The 19,161-nt window shown below is 35.5% G+C and overlaps 1 protein-coding gene across 1 annotated transcript in view; it reads right to left on the bottom strand.

Annotated features, from left to right (window-relative positions):
* Positions 1-10,657: 10,657 nt before the first annotated feature.
* Positions 10,658-19,161, bottom strand: part of LOC107596046 (transient receptor potential cation channel subfamily A member 1-like) — a 40,417-nt gene continuing 31,913 nt past the window's right edge. Inside the window, exons 13-25 of the mRNA XM_016286652.1 lie at positions 18,392-18,476; positions 18,244-18,303; positions 18,077-18,175; positions 17,661-17,731; positions 17,274-17,427; positions 16,002-16,091; positions 15,499-15,668; positions 13,876-14,005; positions 13,586-13,768; positions 13,414-13,482; positions 12,355-12,450; positions 12,091-12,209; positions 10,658-10,853 (exon numbers count right to left, since the gene is read on the bottom strand). Coding sequence (XP_016142138.1) covers positions 10,658-10,853; positions 12,091-12,209; positions 12,355-12,450; positions 13,414-13,482; positions 13,586-13,768; positions 13,876-14,005; positions 15,499-15,668; positions 16,002-16,091; positions 17,274-17,427; positions 17,661-17,731; positions 18,077-18,175; positions 18,244-18,303; positions 18,392-18,476 — 1,522 coding nt within the window. The remainder of the gene's footprint in view (positions 10,854-12,090; positions 12,210-12,354; positions 12,451-13,413; positions 13,483-13,585; positions 13,769-13,875; positions 14,006-15,498; positions 15,669-16,001; positions 16,092-17,273; positions 17,428-17,660; positions 17,732-18,076; positions 18,176-18,243; positions 18,304-18,391; positions 18,477-19,161) is intronic.

Genomic DNA, 19,161 nt, shown 5'->3' with positions numbered 1-19,161 from the left:
TCCTGCTTTTCAATCGTATATGATATTCAGCGGCCTTGCTGTAGATTCAGAGCAACAGGTGCTGCCTTCATTTTAAATCTCTGTAAAAGAAGCCCAGGCAAAAATGGCGCATCAATACAAGCATCTTCTGAATGTAAATAGTTGTTAAAATTGTCAAGTAGACCAAGCAGACTGTATCTTCTGCCCGTCTTCACTGAGCATCTCAGAGCTTGTTCTGTGGTGTACCAAGCACATTTAAGGTTTGAGTTGGCAGGGTCACTGTGGATCAGGCATTTCTCCTCCCCTTTTTCCCATCTAACTTTTGGCAAGACGACTTTACACAGTGGCACTGACAGCATATGCAGTATGAATCTATGGAATCTGCCATGAACTAACGCCATGAGATTTTTATGTAGACCACATAAAACAGCTTGCAGATCTGGTTATTTATTGGTTTGTTGTTATTTATGAAATAATAATTGAATCATAATTATCACACAATCCCTCAGAAATCATTCTAATGCACTGATTCAGTGCTCAAGAAAAATTTATTTTTATTATCAGTGTTGTTGCTTAATATTTTGTGGATACCGTAACACACTACTATTCAAAATATTGGGGTAAGTGTGTTTTTTTTATTATTAATAAATACTGTTATTCAGCAAGACACATTAAATAGATGAAAAGTGACAGTAAAGACATTTATAATGTTGTGAAATATTTCTGTTTCGTAAATGCTGTTCACTGAATTTCTATTATTCAAAGAATAATGGAAAAAAATTGTATCACAGTTTCTATAAAAATTTAAGCAGCAAAGGCTGTTTTCAACATTATAACAATACAAACTATTATTAATAATTGAGCACCAAATCAGCATATTAGAATGACTTCTGAAGGATCATGTGACACTGAAAACTGGAGCAATGGCTGAAATAAAGTCGATGAAAATTCAGCTTTACAGGAATAAATTAAATGTGAAAATATATTAATATATATTAATATAATATTGAGATTGTAATAATATTTTACAATATTATTACTTTTACTGTATTTTTTAAATTAAATTTGGCATAAGAGGTATATATGCAAATAATATATTTAATATTTATTTAAAATTCTGAATACATGCACAATAAATGCGCACACACACATACACACACACACACACACACACACACACACACACACAATTAAATATTTATCATTAAGTGTTTAATGCAAATTAAATTCTCTTTTAAATTAAATAATTTCATTTTGATTCTAAATGTATGCACATTAAGTGTTTTATTATTAAATGTATAAAGTAAAACATTCAATAGATCGGCTTTAATCATGGAAATATGTTTATATTTGTTTTTTAAATAATTAATAATCATTACTTTTACTTTTTACTTTACATTACATTTATTAATTTTATAAACAATAAAATAAATAGCTTAAGTAAAGAATAGTAAATATAAAATATATAATAAATGTACTGAATCAAATTAAAAGGCATTCTCCAAAACAACCTGCTTTACACTAGTGTAACCCAAACCAACCTAGCCATAATTCAACTGAAATATTTATTGAAATTGAAAATATTGTGAAAAACTTACGTTTCTTATTTCTTCTGATCAGTGGTCACCCACGGTCCACTTAAATGCTTTTTCCCCACATGCTCTTAAGCAAATAGAAATGTCTGAAGACTTATCAAACGTTCTTAATCCACTGGCCATTTCACAGAGATATTGGGTTTCTGCTTGGTTAGAGCGCTCTCACACACGCTCGCTGCACATTGGCCACAGCTGTCAGCACTTTACATTACATCTGCAGGATGGGGGGCAATTGCTGGGACCCTGTGGGTGAAGGAGAAATACACATGTTGACATTTTTCACATGATCACATTGTGCTCCCGTTTGTCTCTCTTATATTGGCAATTGAATGACACATCAAAGAGGGCCATAGCTATTTTGGCATATAAATTTAATAATTTTCAGCATTATACAGAATGTATGATTAAACACATGTTGGTTAGACATGCATATGAGGACCTCTTCCCATTTAAGTTTGGACTCTTTAAATACCACCAGACCATAAAGAAGAGATACCTTCCTTAGCCACATCCATTAAAAATGTATTTGTATATCTCTGCACAAGACGTGTACGCAATACGGGTATCTTTTATGTGTCCATACATGAAGAGCAATATTTCCTAAACCATAAAACCAAATTTCCCACAGCTGAAATTTTCTCAGCATTTCACAATATCTCTCAGTAAACTCGATATGTACAAGTTTTCATTCCCGCCTAATGAGTGTGAAATTCAGATTTTATATTACAGTGGTCACCCTCAGCCAACAATTATCCAAAAGCACAGCTGAGTCGCATGCTCCATTTTTGCAGCGGGTTCATGCCAAGACAGCTTTGGAACAACCTACAATAAACAGTTTATGCTTCTTGCTCTGTGGAATTTAAGATAGTCATTCTTACTGTAAGAGCCCATTCACATAGAACACCTTGTTGTGTACCATTTTCAATAGTTTTCTACAGGTAAACATGTTTTAGACAGACGTCTCTTACTGCTTGTTCAGCATCTCACGCATGAGTGCTCTGTTTTAAAGTTAAAGTAAAAATGTTATTCGTTAATAATGCCCTTCAATGCCCTGCAGATGGCGATATCACTTCCTTTGTAGCAGAAATAAATTGCTGCAGAAGAAGTTAGGTGCCCTGAAAAATGTGATGAGTAATTATATTACTCATCACAAATGCATTGGAATAAAGAGTACATATACTTATTCAAAAAATGTAGTCAAGTAGAGAGTAAAAGTTTCTAATATTTCGATACTCAGTGAAAATACAAAGTAGCCAAAAAGATACTTAAGTACAGTAACTAATTACTGTACTGTAATTACACCACTGCTCTTGTTTCTCCAAGACAACTTACATTCTAAAGTGACAGTTACCGTTTGTTATGGTGTGTATTTTCTTTTTGTTTTTTTTGGCTTTCTTGTAGGTGGCAGGAGAGCTGAGAAACACGTGATTCAAATGGGGAGGTGGAAATATAAGTGTTTCTGCTACAGGCATGGACAGGTTTTGGTACGGAGTTTCGGCTGGCCTCTTGTTACCTCAATCGAGTCGTGTGTTGTCATTTTTGAATTTTACAATTGGCATATAATATACATTGTTATATTGTGTGAAACCCCTAGAATTAGGTACTAAACTTTATTCGTATCGAGATTTTGTTTTTGTCTCCTTTTTTGTTGTGAGTCGGCTGTAACACCGTAGCGAAATTTTGCAGGCAAAATCCAGTGTTTGCAATAGGAATCTGTGCAGTCTGGAATTTCGCACACAGATTTAGCAACAGTCATGCAGATTTGCCATGTTGACCAACAGAAAGCTGCTTGGTTTGAAATAACTTAGACAATGGACCTAACGTGAAGGTGTAGCTGCATTAGCAAAATTCTGCAGGAAAATGGTCCATTGAGTATTGTCAATAGTGTAGCGAAGTATGAAGCACAGCTTTGTGAGTCACAAGCCATTTTCAATCTTTTGGTGACTGCATCAAATACATGTGACCAAATTGAACCCGTTGTGAAATCTGCAAGAGGAAATCCTTTGCCTTCACATGAAATTCCCACTCACATTGATTCCAAATGTCTGGATTTTGCCCATGAAAACAGACCGAACAACAGAAAATGTGGCTGCACCATAATTCTAATTTCACAGCACCACAGTGGAAAAAGAAACTGGGATGTTTCGCAATGAGAACTGTTCTGCCCATTGGTGGAAAAAAGGCTTATGGCCACAGCTGTCAGCACTTTACATTACATCTGCAGGATGGGGGGCAATTGCTGGGACCCTGTGGGTGAAGGAGAAATACACATGTTGACATTTTTCACATGATCACATTGTGCTCCCGTTTGTCTCTCTTATATTGGCAATTGAATGACACATCAAAGAGGGCCATAGCTATTTTGGCATATAAATTTAATAATTTTCAGCATTATACAGAATGTATGATTAAACACATGTTGGTTAGACATGCATATGAGGACCTCTTCCCATTTAAGTTTGGACTCTTTAAATACCACCAGACCATAAAGAAGAGATACCTTCCTTAGCCACATCCATTAAAAATGTATTTGTATATCTCTGCACAAGACGTGTACGCAATACGGGTATCTTTTATGTGTCCATACATGAAGAGCAATATTTCCTAAACCATAAAACCAAATTTCCCACAGCTGAAATTTTCTCAGCATTTCACAATATCTCTCAGTAAACTCGATATGTACAAGTTTTCATTCCCGCCTAATGAGTGTGAAATTCAGATTTTATATTACAGTGGTCACCCTCAGCCAACAATTATCCAAAAGCACAGCTGAGTCGCATGCTCCATTTTTGCAGCGGGTTCATGCCAAGACAGCTTTGGAACAACCTACAATAAACAGTTTATGCTTCTTGCTCTGTGGAATTTAAGATAGTCATTCTTACTGTAAGAGCCCATTCACATAGAACACCTTGTTGTGTACCATTTTCAATAGTTTTCTACAGGTAAACATGTTTTAGACAGACGTCTCTTACTGCTTGTTCAGCATCTCACGCATGAGTGCTCTGTTTTAAAGTTAAAGTAAAAATTTTATTCGTTAATAATGCCCTTCAATGCCCTGTAGATGGCGATATCACTTCCTTTGTAGCAGAAATAAATTGCTGCAGAAGAAGTTAGGTGCCCTGCAAAATGTGATGAGTAATTATATTACTCATCACAAATGCATTGGAATAAAGAGTACATATACTTATTCAAAAAATTTAGTCAAGTAGAGAGTAAAAGTTTCTAATATTTCGATACTCAGTGAAAATACAAAGTAGCCAAAAAGATACTTAAGTACAGTAACTAATTACTGTACTGTAATTACACCACTGCTCTTGTTTCTCCAAGACAACTTACATTCTAAAGTGACAGTTACCGTTTGTTATGGTGTGTATTTTCTTTTTGTTTTTTTGGCTTTCTTGTAGGTGGCAGGAGAGCTGAGAAACACGTGATTCAAATGGGGAGGTGGAAATATAAGTGTTTCTGCTACAGGCATGGACAGGTTTTGGTACGGAGTTTCGGCTGGCCTCTTGTTACCTCAATCGAGTCGTGTGTTGTCATTTTTGAATTTTACAATTGGCATATAATATACATTGTTATATTGTGTGAAACCCCTAGAATTAGGTACTAAACTTTATTCGTATCGAGATTTTGTTTTTGTCTCCTTTTTTGTTGTGAGTCGGCTGTAACACCGTAGCGAAATTTTGCAGGCAAAATCCAGTGTTTGCAATAGGAATCTGTGCAATCTGGAATTTCGCACACAGATTTAGCAACAGTCATGCAGATTTGCCATGTTGACCAACAGAAAGCTGCTTGGTTTGAAATAACTTAGACAATGGACCTAACGTGAAGGTGTAGCTGCATTAGCAAAATTCTGCAGGAAAATGGTCCATTGAGTATTGTCAATAGTGTAGCGAAGTATGAAGCACAGCTTTGTGAGTCACAAGCCATTTTCAATCTTTTGGTGACTGCATCAAATACATGTGACCAAATTGAACCCGTTGTGAAATCTGCAAGAGGAAATCCTTTGCCTTCACATGAAATTCCCACTCACATTGATTCCAAATGTCTGGATTTTGCCCATGAAAACAGACCGAACAACAGAAAATGTGGCTGCACCATAATTCTAATTTCACAGCACCACAGTGGAAAAAGAAACTGGGATGTTTCGCAATGAGAACTGTTCTGCCCATTGGTGGAAAAAAGGCTTAAAATTTTTATAGCCTTTATGAATGGTAAGAATCTCTATAAATCTAGAGATGCATATCGCATAAGGCACAGTAGCGAGTTCAGTGACCTGCATTTTCTTCCAGGATGAGCCTTAAAGGACACATTCACATGCTTTTTAACTATAGCAGGTCGAAACTGTTTTACATGAAAATAAAATAATATGTGACCCTGGACCACAAAACCAGACATAAGGGTAAATTTTTCGAAATTGAGATTTGTGCATCATCTGAAAATAAATAAGCTTTCCATCGATGTGTGGTTTGTTAGGATAGGACAATATTTGGCCGAGATACAACTATTTGAAAATCTGAAATCTGAGGGTGCATAAAAATCGAAATATTGAGAAAATCGCCTTTAAAGTTGTGCAAATGAAGTTCTAAGCAATGCATATTACAAATCAAAAATTAAGTTTTGATATATTTACAGTAGGAAATTTACAAAATATCTTCATGGAACATGATTTTTACTTAATATCCTAATAATTTTTGGCATAAAAGAAAAATCTATAATTTTGACCCTTACAATGTATTTTTGGCTATTGCTACAAATATACCCCAGCGACTTAAGACTGGTTTTGTAGTCCAGGGTCACATATGGGAACCTGTTGCTCTGAGCTTGCAATGATTTAAACTAAAAACTACACCTCTTTGAGGGAAAATCTGCAGGATCGAGATGCCTTAGTATGAAGTGTAAGCAAACAAACGCATGTGAAGCAGCAACAGGGGCACCTTAGCATTTTAACACTAATCTCTGCTTTAAACAACTGTGTAAGCACATTTTTCCCAAGCTTCCACAGAGGGACTAATTACATGGGAACAATGCTGCCCACGTTGTTTTAAGACAGAACTAACATGAGAAATGTGCAGTTGTCTGTCGGTAAGCGTATTAATGGTCATAGCGTGGGCAGTGGCTCTTTTCCTTCTTTCTCTCCCTCTGTTTTGTGTGAATGAGTAAGCGGGACAGGTGCAGGACTATGACATCAGCTATGCGCACTCTCCTCCCCTGGTTCCCATGGTCACCACGCTCTCACAGCTGCAGTGTAAAACAAATGGCATGTAACAGCATCAAAACAGCCATTAGGGAAAATCAATACGCCCCCCATTTGAGTCAAGCCTCCCCCTGCATTGAATCAAGCACATTTAATTGAATGATATAAGTAGCTGAAGAGTGAACTATCCATTTGCTCCCAGTTCCAGCCTGACTTTGATGGAAGAGAATCTCACAAAACCTAAGAACACGTCCAGATCATACCTTACCTTAAAATCAGTGGAAATAAGTAGTTAGATTTTGCTTTTAAAAAATGGATACTTCTTTTAAGGATTTTCGTTACTGTATAGAAAAATAAATAAAAATATATATATATTTTTCATTATATTAATAAATGTTTGGTGAGCAGCAAATAGGCATATTATAATGATTTCTGAAGGATCATGTGACACTGAAGACTGAAGTAGAGCCTGCTGCAAATTCAGCTTTGCATCACAGGAATAAATTACATTTCAAAATATATTCATATAGAACAAAGTTATTTTAAATTGTTATAATTACTGCTTTTACAACATTTTTAAAGAAAAATCTATAATTTTGACCCTTACAATGTATTTTTGGCTATTGCTACAAATATACCCCAGCGACTTAAGACTGGTTTTGTAGTCCAGGGTCACATATGGGAACCTGTTGCTCTGAGCTTGCAATGATTTAAACTAAAAACTACACCTCTTTGAGGGAAAATCTGCAGGATCGAGATGCCTTAGTATGAAGTGTAAGCAAACAAACGCATGTGAAGCAGCAACAGGGGCACCTTAGCATTTTAACACTAATCTCTGCTTTAAACAACTGTGTAAGCACATTTTTCCCAAGCTTCCACAGAGGGACTAATTACATGGGAACAATGCTGCCCACGTTGTTTTAAGACAGAACTAACATGAGAAATGTGCAGTTGTCTGTCGGTAAGCGTATTAATGGTCATAGCGTGGGCAGTGGCTCTTTTCCTTCTTTCTCTCCCTCTGTTTTGTGTGAATGAGTAAGCGGGACAGGTGCAGGACTATGACATCAGCTATGCGCACTCTCCTCCCCTGGTTCCCATGGTCACCACGCTCTCACAGCTGCAGTGTAAAACAAATGGCATGTAACAGCATCAAAACAGCCATTAGGGAAAATCAATACGCCCCCCATTTGAGTCAAGCCTCCCCCTGCATTGAATCAAGCACATTTAATTGAATGATATAAGTAGCTGAAGAGTGAACTATCCATTTGCTCCCAGTTCCAGCCTGACTTTGATGGAAGAGAATCTCACAAAACCTAAGAACACGTCCAGATCATACCTTACCTTAAAATCAGTGGAAATAAGTAGTTAGATTTTGCTTTTAAAAAATGGATACTTCTTTTAAGGATTTTCGTTACTGTATAGAAAAATAAATAAAAATATATATATATTTTTCATTATATTAATAAATGTTTGGTGAGCAGCAAATAGGCATATTATAATGATTTCTGAAGGATCATGTGACACTGAAGACTGAAGTAGAGCCTGCTGCAAATTCAGCTTTGCATCACAGGAATAAATTACATTTCGAAATATATTCATATAGAACAAAGTTATTTTAAATTGTTATAATTACTGCTTTTACAACATTTTTAATTAAAATAATGAAACTTGGGTGCGAAAAAGAGACTCTCTTATGATAATCTTAATTATTCCTAACTTTTATTTATTATTAACTTTTTAATATTATTAGTATCAGATGAGCATTGCAGAACTGAACAAACACATTTTCATTATGGAAATGCTTGAATAATTTAATAAAATAGAATACATAACTCTTTAATTTAGGTAGCGAATTAGCTGGAAATATACTTAATTTGCATGCAAATATTTTTTTTTTCTTTATAAAAAGTAAAACTCATTGCTTTTATTTCTGATATATATATAAAACATATTTCACAATTTTTTTTTTCCAGAATAACCTGTTAATAAAACACATCTTATATAGAACAAAGTTATTTTAAATTGTTATAATTACTGATTTTACAACATTTTTTATTAAAATAATGAAACTTGGGTGCGAAAAAGAGACTCTCTTATGATAATCTTAATTATTCCTAACTTTTATTTATTATTAACTTTTTAATATTATTAGTATCAGATGAGCATTGCAGAACTGAACAAACACATTTTCATTATGGAAATGCTTGAATAATTTAATAAAATAGAATACATAACTCTTTAATTTAGGTAGCGAATTAGCTGGAAATATACTTAATTTGCATGCAAATATTTTTTTTTTCTTTATAAAAAGTAAAACTCATTGCTTTTATTTCTGATATATATATAAAACATATTTCACAATTTTTTTTTTCCAGAATAACCTGTTAATAAAACACATCTTAAAGCAATAGTTCACCAAAAAATGAAAATTCTGTCATCATTTACTCACCCTCAAGTAGTTCCAAACCCGTATACATTTCTTTGTTCTGCCGAACAGAAAGGGAGACATTTTGAAGAAAGTTTGTAGCCAGGCTGTTTTGGGGCACCATTGACTTCCATAGTAGGAGAAAAAAATACTATGGAAGTCAATGGTGCCCCAGAACTGCTCTGTTTCCCACATTCTTCAGAATATCTTCCTTTTTGTTCTGCAGAACAAAATCATTCATACAGGTTTGAAACTACTTGAGGGTGAGTAAATGATGACAGAATTTTCATTTTTGGGTGAACTATCCCTTTAAAATGTCAAACATTGCAAAATGTCTTGATATCTTGCAAGGCTGTCTAGATGGATGAATCTGCAGATCAAATCTGTGATATGGAATGATGTGAATGCTCTGTGACTGAGATCTTTTTATATCTGTCTAGCTGAGCTCTGAGTGGTGGGTGTGAGAAATGCTGCTTACCCTTTGGAGGAGGAAGTGATGTATCTGGGCTCTGTAAACTCCTAATGCTGTGAAATACTGACCAGATGACAGATGCGAATTGTTGTTTTTCTCTTATTTGCCTCCAAAGCCTAAGAACAGCTGACTGGGTTTCAATGTCAGAAAAATTGAGACTCGAAGAACTGAGGTGGTATTTTGGTTTTTCATGCATCAAACACATGTACTGCAATTGTGCATATTGTGATCCTTGTCATCAAATTTACTACATCCCATGATGTCCATGCAAAATCACAAAGTGATTTTTACAGTGTTCTGGCCATGCAGTTGCATGTCTTAATCTACTCCCAGCTTGAGTGACTTGTTTAAGTCTGTGAAATCACCATTGACAATCTGATCAATAAGATGGTTTTATTGAATGCAGCTTTCATGTGAAACTCATCATGATGTAGTGGTGGATATACTAAAAAATGGACTAAAAGAGACCCAAAAATGAGGGTTACACACTTGTGCTCTCCTTCGGCAGAACTGCTTTGAAATTAGTGTTTGGTATGACAAAGCGTCTCAGGGTTACTACATCCGGGCATGAGGCCAGATGAAATTCACATGCTATGTTGAGAACAAATGTGGACCGATCGGTGAGACAAATCTATATGCATCACAGAGTTTGAAGTCTTTAAGTTTGCATTAGGAGCTTCTCAGAGCATTAATTCTAAATGATTTTCTCATCTTCAGTATTGATGCTATAAGATCTTCATTATGTATTACAGCACTAGATATCATTCAAACACTTCTCTTCAGAGTTCATTACAAACTTTAAGTGGATTAAATAGACTGACTTAATATTATCAGTGTAACCTTCTAAATACACTATGAATGTATGATTACACAATTACACTTAATCAGATAAGAAGAACAGCTCAAATTAATATACTAAATCACAACAAAATATAGCACAACAAAAGTTATTTGGCTTATATTTGCACATGATGTCATCATCTCTAATATCACTTCTTTGCCTTAATAGCTTGCAGCAGCGGGACCCACTTTGACTTCTGAGATGAGGAGGAAGTGGGCTGTTTCAGAGCTCTAGGGTTATGTGGGCAGTCATATTCATCAGCCTCAGAAGTGATTTCCATCTTCTGGATGATCAGCTTGAGCAGGTTATGCTGTTTCTCCAGCATACAGAACATCGCTTTCAACCTGAAGGGAAGAGCGGATCGAATGCAGTCTATGTTGTATGTCTGACAACTTACATAGGCTTAAATAGATAAGTGAATAAAAATACAAGTACATGTTAACTGATGCAACCACATGCCACTGCTCAGTTGTAATAAAATGCTTGCTTTTGTTATGAAATTATGAGCAGACTGTATTTCAAAAATTATTTTGAAAATTATATGTAATAAATCACATTATCTGAAACGCTCTAAAAAGTAAGGTAGGTGAGCTATGGAAATTAGAGCTGTGTGCCATTCATATTTGAATTGCTAAAAGCTTTAAAATTCAAATTCAAAGGAATTTGCTTTATGAATATGAATGTGTAGTTGATGGTGCATTATAGCCAATGAACACTAGAGGCTGCTCTCCCACAAGTCTGAAAGGTTTGTGGCAGTGCTATTTTAGTATCATTGATATATTATTAAAGTTTTAGTACTTTTTTGGTACATATATTGAATACATCTATATCGTTTTAAAGTTTTAGGTTATCTAGTCATTTTAGTAATTCAACATAAACTAAACAAAAATGAGAAATATTGCTTTACTAGCTCAAGTTCGCAAAATATTTTATTTTGTTTATTTTAAATGTGTTTTTAATGATTTTAGTTCATGGTAATAACCCTGGTTTGCTTACATGCATCCACCTGGTTAGATAGTAAGTTTTTAGTGCATTATTTCCAAGTACACACACACATACAAAAAACAAAACAAAACAAAACATAAACAAACAAACAAACAAACAAATAAATAAATAAATAAATAAATAAAATAAGGATTATGCTCCAAATGTTTTGTAGAGGTTTCAGAAAAGTTGTTTAACAGCTTGGCACTGTACACTCAAATTGTACACTTAAATGTATCTTTAATACATCTTAAAGTACTAATATATATCCTTTAAAGGTAGTTTAGGTACAAATATATTTTTGAATGTTGTTAAAAGGTACAGAGGTACCTTAATGTCCCAGTGACAAGCTGTTGTACTTCTAAAGGTACAGTTTTGGCACTTTTATTCTGACAGATGGTTTTATAGGCACATTATTGCATAAAAAGGCTGATAAACCTTCTCATTTTTTATTGTGATGTTCAATAAATGGAGAAATAGAAATCTTTTCTAAAAAGTTCACACTATAACATACGTTTCTGCTCAAACCCTTTTTGTTGCTCAAAGTTGGTGTTCCTGAGTAAACCCAAAACAGCGGTGGTAGTACAAAGAGATCACCTGTTCTTCTGTTTGTGCAGCTCTCTCTCCAGAGGCCCTCCTTGCCGTGAACAGAGGTTCAGACGGGTGCGAACTCTGTTTTGGATCTCGCCCTCAATGAGCACCTGCATCAGCACTTTCTGTATTACAAATGATTGTCATTAAAAGTTAATATTCACCCAAATGTCTTTATTGTTTGAAAAAAATGTTTTTTACAGAATTTTATCAGAAGTTCATGTGTGACCAGAATAGTAATCACAATTGTTATTGTTATTATAGACAAACCTTGCATTTATTGGGATAGATGGTGATAGTCGGTTTGTCCACACGCTTCAGGAACCAGTAAGGTAGCTTCTCCTCAAGGGCAGTGTGAAGATCTATCTGTAATGAAGTGCTTTCTTGAGTAACGTGAAGCACTACTTATACTTTTACTGATAAGAGTTATTTTTCCTGTGTTGGTGCTTTTCATTTTGAAATTGTAAGTTTGGGGCGAGACATGTTTTTTTTGTCAATAATTTGTGCCACAGCTGTGAATCCTGATTTTCTACTCACCACTGGTAGTCAGACGCTGGTGGCAGTAGGGGGAGGGAGTCATTAATATTTTATCATTACAATATTTTAATACCAATCATATTTTAGTTATATAAAGTAAGTTTTAAATGCTAATTTTGGGGTCAGTAAGACACTTTTAAGTCTCTTATGTTCATCAAGACAGAAAAATACAGTAAAAAAGTAATATTGTGAAATATTATTACAATTTAAATAACTGTTTTCTATTTTAATGTATTTTAAAATGTAATTTATTTATGTACTGTATGTGATGGCAAAGCTGAATTTTCAGCAGCCATTACTCCAGTCTTCAATGCCAAATCATTCTAATATGCGGATTTGCTGCTCAAGAAACATTTCTTATTGTTATCAATGTTAAAAACAGATGTGTTGCTTAATATGTTTATGGATTTTTTTTTCAGGATTCTTTGATTAATAGAAAGTTCAAAAGTTCAAATCTTATGTGACATTATAAATGTCTTCAGTCACTTTTGATCAATTTAATGCATGCTTGCTGAATAAAATTATTATTATTAATTAATTTTTTTTAAAGAAAGAAAAATCTGACCCCAAACTTTTGAACAGTAGTTTATTTCTTAGTTAACTTTGCCGACTTTGAAAGTACACTACCAAGTAAATTTTTTTAAATCAAAAATTTAAAAACACCACAAATCTCCAATTTTGATTAAACGGGGTTTTTAAATCTTACTAGGTTTTGTTAAACAATTTAGCAAAATACTGCTAAAAATGTACATCAATTAGAGGTATTAGCTGTAGTCAATGCAGTCTGCTCACCTGCATGGCTATCCTCTTCAACTCTGCATTTCTCTGTACCTCTGCGATGTCTCCTACTGCCAAACCAATCTGCAACATAATTTAGACAAATAAGCCTAATATGTCCTAACATATTGCAGTCATAACTAACAATAATAGCTGGCTTCCAGCAGGCAAGTGTTGAGTGTCCTACCATTAGGTTCATGAGAAGAATAGGCATGAGGAGCACAAAGATCACAAAAATAAAATAGGTGACTCCAGGGAATGCCATGCGGCCATTTTCATAAGCGTTCAGAAATGTGCTCTGGTAATTCAGCTCTCCCACTGTCATCACAAATGTCTGGGCTAACGCAAGGCTGATGGAGCTGAACTCATCCTGTCGAAAGCAGCAAACAGTAAACATCATTATCAAACCGCACCGATTTGCCAAGACTTGACAGGTCTGTCATGCTGGGTTGATATGATCTCTCTGTTTGGACTTACCTGGTGGAGCATCAAAGCGTAGAAGGCCAATCCAAATGCGAGTAAGAGGAAGATAAAGAGAATCATGATGCACAACAGGGTCCTAATGATTCCACCAAACATCACCACGTAAATTCCAATTCTCTCAAACCTGCCATGTGAAAAGGGCATATGAGAATTGATTTATGAAATAAATAAATAAATTAAAAATTAAATAATTTCTTTTAAGTGAGTGTTAGATTATGCCAAAAGGTAAACGTTTTTTTTTAATTATTGTTTTTTATTTATTTATTTTATTTTAATTTAGAATGAAACAAATGCTTTTATTAAGCAAAGATGCATTCAATTGGTGAAAAGTGACAGAAATCTTTTGTAAAATTATAAATTTCTTTACTATTGCAAATAATGGTTTCCACAAAAAATATACCAATATTGATAATAACAAGAAACATTCTTTAGCTCCAAATAAGCATGATTAGAATGATTTCTGAAGGATCATATGACACTGAAGACTGGAGTAATGGCTGCTGAAAATGTAGCTTTGCATCAAAGGAATTAATTACATCATAAAATACTGTATATTAAAATAGAAAAACTTTCAATTGTACTAATACCTTTCAATTGTAATAAGATTTCACAATATTACTATTTTTTACTGCATTTTAAATCAAGCAAATGCATTAAAACATTAAAAAAACTAAAAATCTTTGACTCCAAACTTCCGAACAGTAGTGTATACTAAATTTAAAAAATAGGGGAAATTAACATGCACAATATCAAATATCGACTCATATGGATACATTTATAAAAATCTCAAATAAAGGCTGATAATATAGTATCAATATATATTGTGCATTTCTTACAACATATACACTAAATACAATTTATAGTACTTCATTTTATTAATCAGCTTATCATGTACTGTAATTAATTTGATTAGAAATTTGAATTGATTGGCACCCCTAGTAAAATACAGTTTATTTGAGATAAATCCGACTTGTTCATATTAAAATTCTAGGAAGGCCACTAAAACTAAACCTCTGAAAGTAGAGCAGGAAAGCGATCCATGAAGTCAGAATGGCGAAAGCTCCAGCCTCCCATTGCCATGTGTTCTCTAGATTGAAGCACATGGGAAAGACAAAGACTAAAGAGCTAATAGCTGCACCCCAGTCAGCAGGGTTAGAGAAGTCCGTGAAGTAGTTTATTCGCTGTAATGTAAAAGACATGAGGAGTTAAATAAAATCAAACATTTAGGTACCAAACATAGTGCAATTTGAATACCCTCGCCAGTGGCAAATAGAACAATAGAGTACATACTACAATGCATGCAAAATCTGAGCTGTGTTTTTATAGCTAAATCACTTGGCTGGAAGGCTATATGGATACATTTATAAAAATCTCAAATAAAGGCTGATAATATAGTATCAATATATATTGTGCATTTCTTACAACATATACACTAAATACAATTTATAGTTCTTCATTTTATTAATCAGCTTATCATGTACTGTAATTAATTTGATTAGAAATTTGAATTGATTGGCTTGATTGGCACCCCTAGTAAAATACAGTTTATTTGAGATAAATCCGTAGAAAATGTGACTTGTTCATATTAAAATTCTAGGAAGGCCACTAAAACTAAACCTCTGAAAGTAGAGCAGGAAAGCGATCCATGAAGTCAGAATGGCGAAAGCTCCAGCCTCCCATTGCCATGTGTTCTCTAGATTGAAGCACATGGGAAAGACAAAGACTAAAGAGCTAATAGCTGCACCCCAGTCAGCAGGGTTAGAGAAGTCCGTGAAGTAGTTTATTCGCTGTAATGTAAAAGACATGAGGAGTTAAATAAAATCAAACATTTAGGTACCAAACATAGTGCAATTTGAATACCCTCGCCAGTGGCAAATAGAACAATAGAGTACATACTACAATGCATGCAAAATCTGAGCTGTGTTTTTATAGCTAAATCACTTGGCTGGAAGGCTTAGAGCCCTGCAAGGGAATCCCCACAGCAAAGGCATGAGTGTTTAATTTGCATCATGACATTTATGATTAGTGATGGTTTGATTGCCCTCTGCTGAGAGTCTGTGTTGTAGTATGAGAGGAATTTATAGTGGATGCATCATGGGAAGTGATGACATAACTATTACCTGCTGAGCCATCTGCACCAGCTCTTTGCAAACGGAATACACATTAAAGACAAGCACCATGATTATACAGGCTGAGATTAAACTTTTTTGCTGGATGGAGATAAAAAGAGACAGAGAGAGAGAGAGTGTCATTACAACATTATCACCAAATTAATTACATTAACATAATGATTGTATCACTTTTGATTCATAACCCAACTAGCATATTGTGCTTAATTAAAATCTCTGCTATGGTGTGTGCATGTTCCTCACATTCAAATATTGAGCCATCTGCACCAGCTCTTTGCAAACGGAATACACATTAAAGACAAGCACCATGATTATACAGGCTGAGATTAAACTTTTTTGCTGGATGGAGATAAAAAGAGACAGAGAGAGAGAGAGAGAGTGTGTCATTACAACATTATCACCAAATTAATTACATTAACATAATGATTGTATCACTTTTGATTCATAACCCAACTAGCATTGTAGCGAATCAGCTCATGGGAAATATGAATAATTAACCATAACTAGTTATAATTAACTATTCATATTTTAGATCCACGCAACAGTTTGAAGTTGAAAACATCTCATTGATGCATTTGTTCAATAGAAACAACGTTTTTCACCTCACAAGACATTAACCACTGCATTGGAGTCATGTGGAATATTTATTGTGATGTTTTAATTAGCTGTTTGAACTTTCATTCTGACGGCACCCATTCACTGCAGAGGATCCAATAACATGACAATGATCAATTTCTCCAAATCTGTTCTGATTAAGCAGCAAACACATCTTGAGGGTGAGTACTTTTTTTATCTTTGGGTGAACTATTCCTCTAAATAATGCCAAAGTCTTTTTAAAGAATTAGTTTATCTAAAAATTTAAATTATGTCATCATTAAAGGGATAGTTCACCCTAAAAATCTAAATTACTCCACGATTTACTCACCCTCAAGCCATATAGATGTATATGACTTTCTTCTTTCAGACGAATACAATCGGAGTTGTATTAAAACATGTCCTAGCTCTTCCAAGCTTTATAACGGCAGTGAATGGTGGTTGAGATTTTGAAGCAAATTAAAGTGCATTCAGCCATCATAAAAAGTACTCCACATCCATATTTAAAACTTTATAAAACTGTAATCTCTAGCTTCCTCTAACTTTCGTCTCCAGCTGTCATTTGTTCCACACATTACAGGAATTACACTCTACATTGTGTTCACTTCAACTCTTGAGCTCATCTCTTTCCTATAAGATGCCAGAGAACTCTGAATAGAGGCTGTCTACCTCTCTAAAAGATACGGGCACCATGATGACAGATGTATTGTTTCCAAAAACATCCTGCTTCGGTCTCAGATTGAGGATGAGGTATGTGAGGGGCAACAAGCCAAGCAGGTAGACAGCCAGGTTCAGCAAATGAACCTTGCTTCCATACGCCTTCCTGTTCGAATAAAACACAGTTTCAGTAGGATATTCAAATGCTTATGTAAATCAATCTATTTGTTTGAAGTGATGTTAACACTGTAACGCTGATATTTTTAACCATGTGCGCTAAAGTAAAATGCAGTGACTGTATTGTATAGGACATAAAAAAACAACTGACTTTAGACATTAGCATATCATAGTAAGGTTAAACATCTTGACAAGAACTGTTACAGCACATCTTTTACATACCACTTCATCTCCAGATATTTTTGGCTCACGGGGTGAGTGAGGAGCTCCAGACGGTTGTACTGCACCATGGCCTAGTGTGGTACAAGAGTTACAATTTATTCTCACACTGTTTTAGGATGCAAAAAGAATAAGAGCTTTGTATTTAAGAATGTATAGTGTACAATGGGGTCTAAAAGTCAGATATCACTGGAAACAATGCTTATAAGGAACATGACATGATTTTACAGTAAAATACTTTTAAATTGACAGTTTTGAAACTGTAAATTTCACTGTAAGTGAAAGAGATGTAAGTGAAATTTCTAAGAGTTGTAAGAGATGACTGTAAGTGAAAAAAGATTGTCACCTTATAATTTACAGTTATTAATATTCAATTTTTAATGTTTTTTACTGAATATATATATATTAAGGGGACTTACGTTCATAGCAGCTAAAGGTTGGCACTTCATTGCTTTGTCTGCTTTAGCATACTTCATTGACTGTATTGGAGCCTGAAGCCACTGAAAACCATACTTGATCTGCCAACAACATTGAACAATTATTAATAGTTTTAATGCAACTTTTTGCACATTTGTGCAAGGCTTACATGATAATCCGGACTGTTGGCATCATGATCAGATTCTAAAATACACCGGTCCAGAAGGTGCTGTTCAGAAAAGAGAAGGGTTTCATGTCAAAGATTTTTATATAAAAAAATTACAGATTTTAATAAGGTGGGAAGTTAATTTACAGACCTTAAAAGACTCTGGGAGGAACTCTATGATGTCTATCACGGGACAGCGGGATGTTGCTTTAAATGACTTTATTGCCTCGCCACACCTGCAGTGAATTAATATAACTTTGTCAATCATTTCAGGGAAATCACCGACGTACCGGCAGTGGGGCAGCAGAGTGGAACACAGGGACCCAACCCGGGAGGCTGTGCCCATAGGCGAAAGGAGAGGGGGACGGCCGTGTGGAGACTGGGTCTCGTGCACTGCCATCCTCGCCCTCTTGGGACCTGGAGGCAAAGGAAAGTGCTCTTTTATTGAAGTTTTGGGTACCACTGGCTGGGTAGCCAGTGGCGGGACAAAATTTATTGAAGTTTTGGGTACCACCGGCTGGGTAGCCAGTGGCGGAACAGAAACAAATGGGAACAAAAGATTCTCCACCCGGCCCTCCTCCGGGGGAAGGAGTGGTGCGGTCACCATCTCCTGAAGAGCAGGATCCAAGAGCTCCGGGTCGCCCATCTCAGGGACGCCGCCTGCCCTGGCGCTTCACGGGCTTGGCAGGGGCGGAGGCGGGCTGCGCCGGTTTCCTGTGAAGGCTGCTGTTGTGGCCGCACCGGAGCGGAGGTGGAGGCCGCAGGAGGGCGCCCTCGGCGACAAGCAGACAGAGGGGCTGCAGCCAGCGGTGGCGGCAAAGCCGTCCACCACTTCGCAGAATAGGCCGACCTGGGAGATCGGGGAGTCCAGGAAGCGATGCTTGTCGGCCTCCATCATATCCGCCAAGGTCAGCCATAGGT

The sequence above is a fragment of the Sinocyclocheilus grahami genome, unplaced genomic scaffold, assembly GCF_001515645.1.
Source record: "Sinocyclocheilus grahami isolate Dianchi unplaced genomic scaffold, SAMN03320097.WGS_v1.1 scaffold213.1, whole genome shotgun sequence".
NCBI classification, from domain to species: Eukaryota; Metazoa; Chordata; class Actinopteri; order Cypriniformes; family Cyprinidae; genus Sinocyclocheilus; species Sinocyclocheilus grahami.
This window is presented reverse-complemented; position numbering and strand designations above follow the sequence as displayed.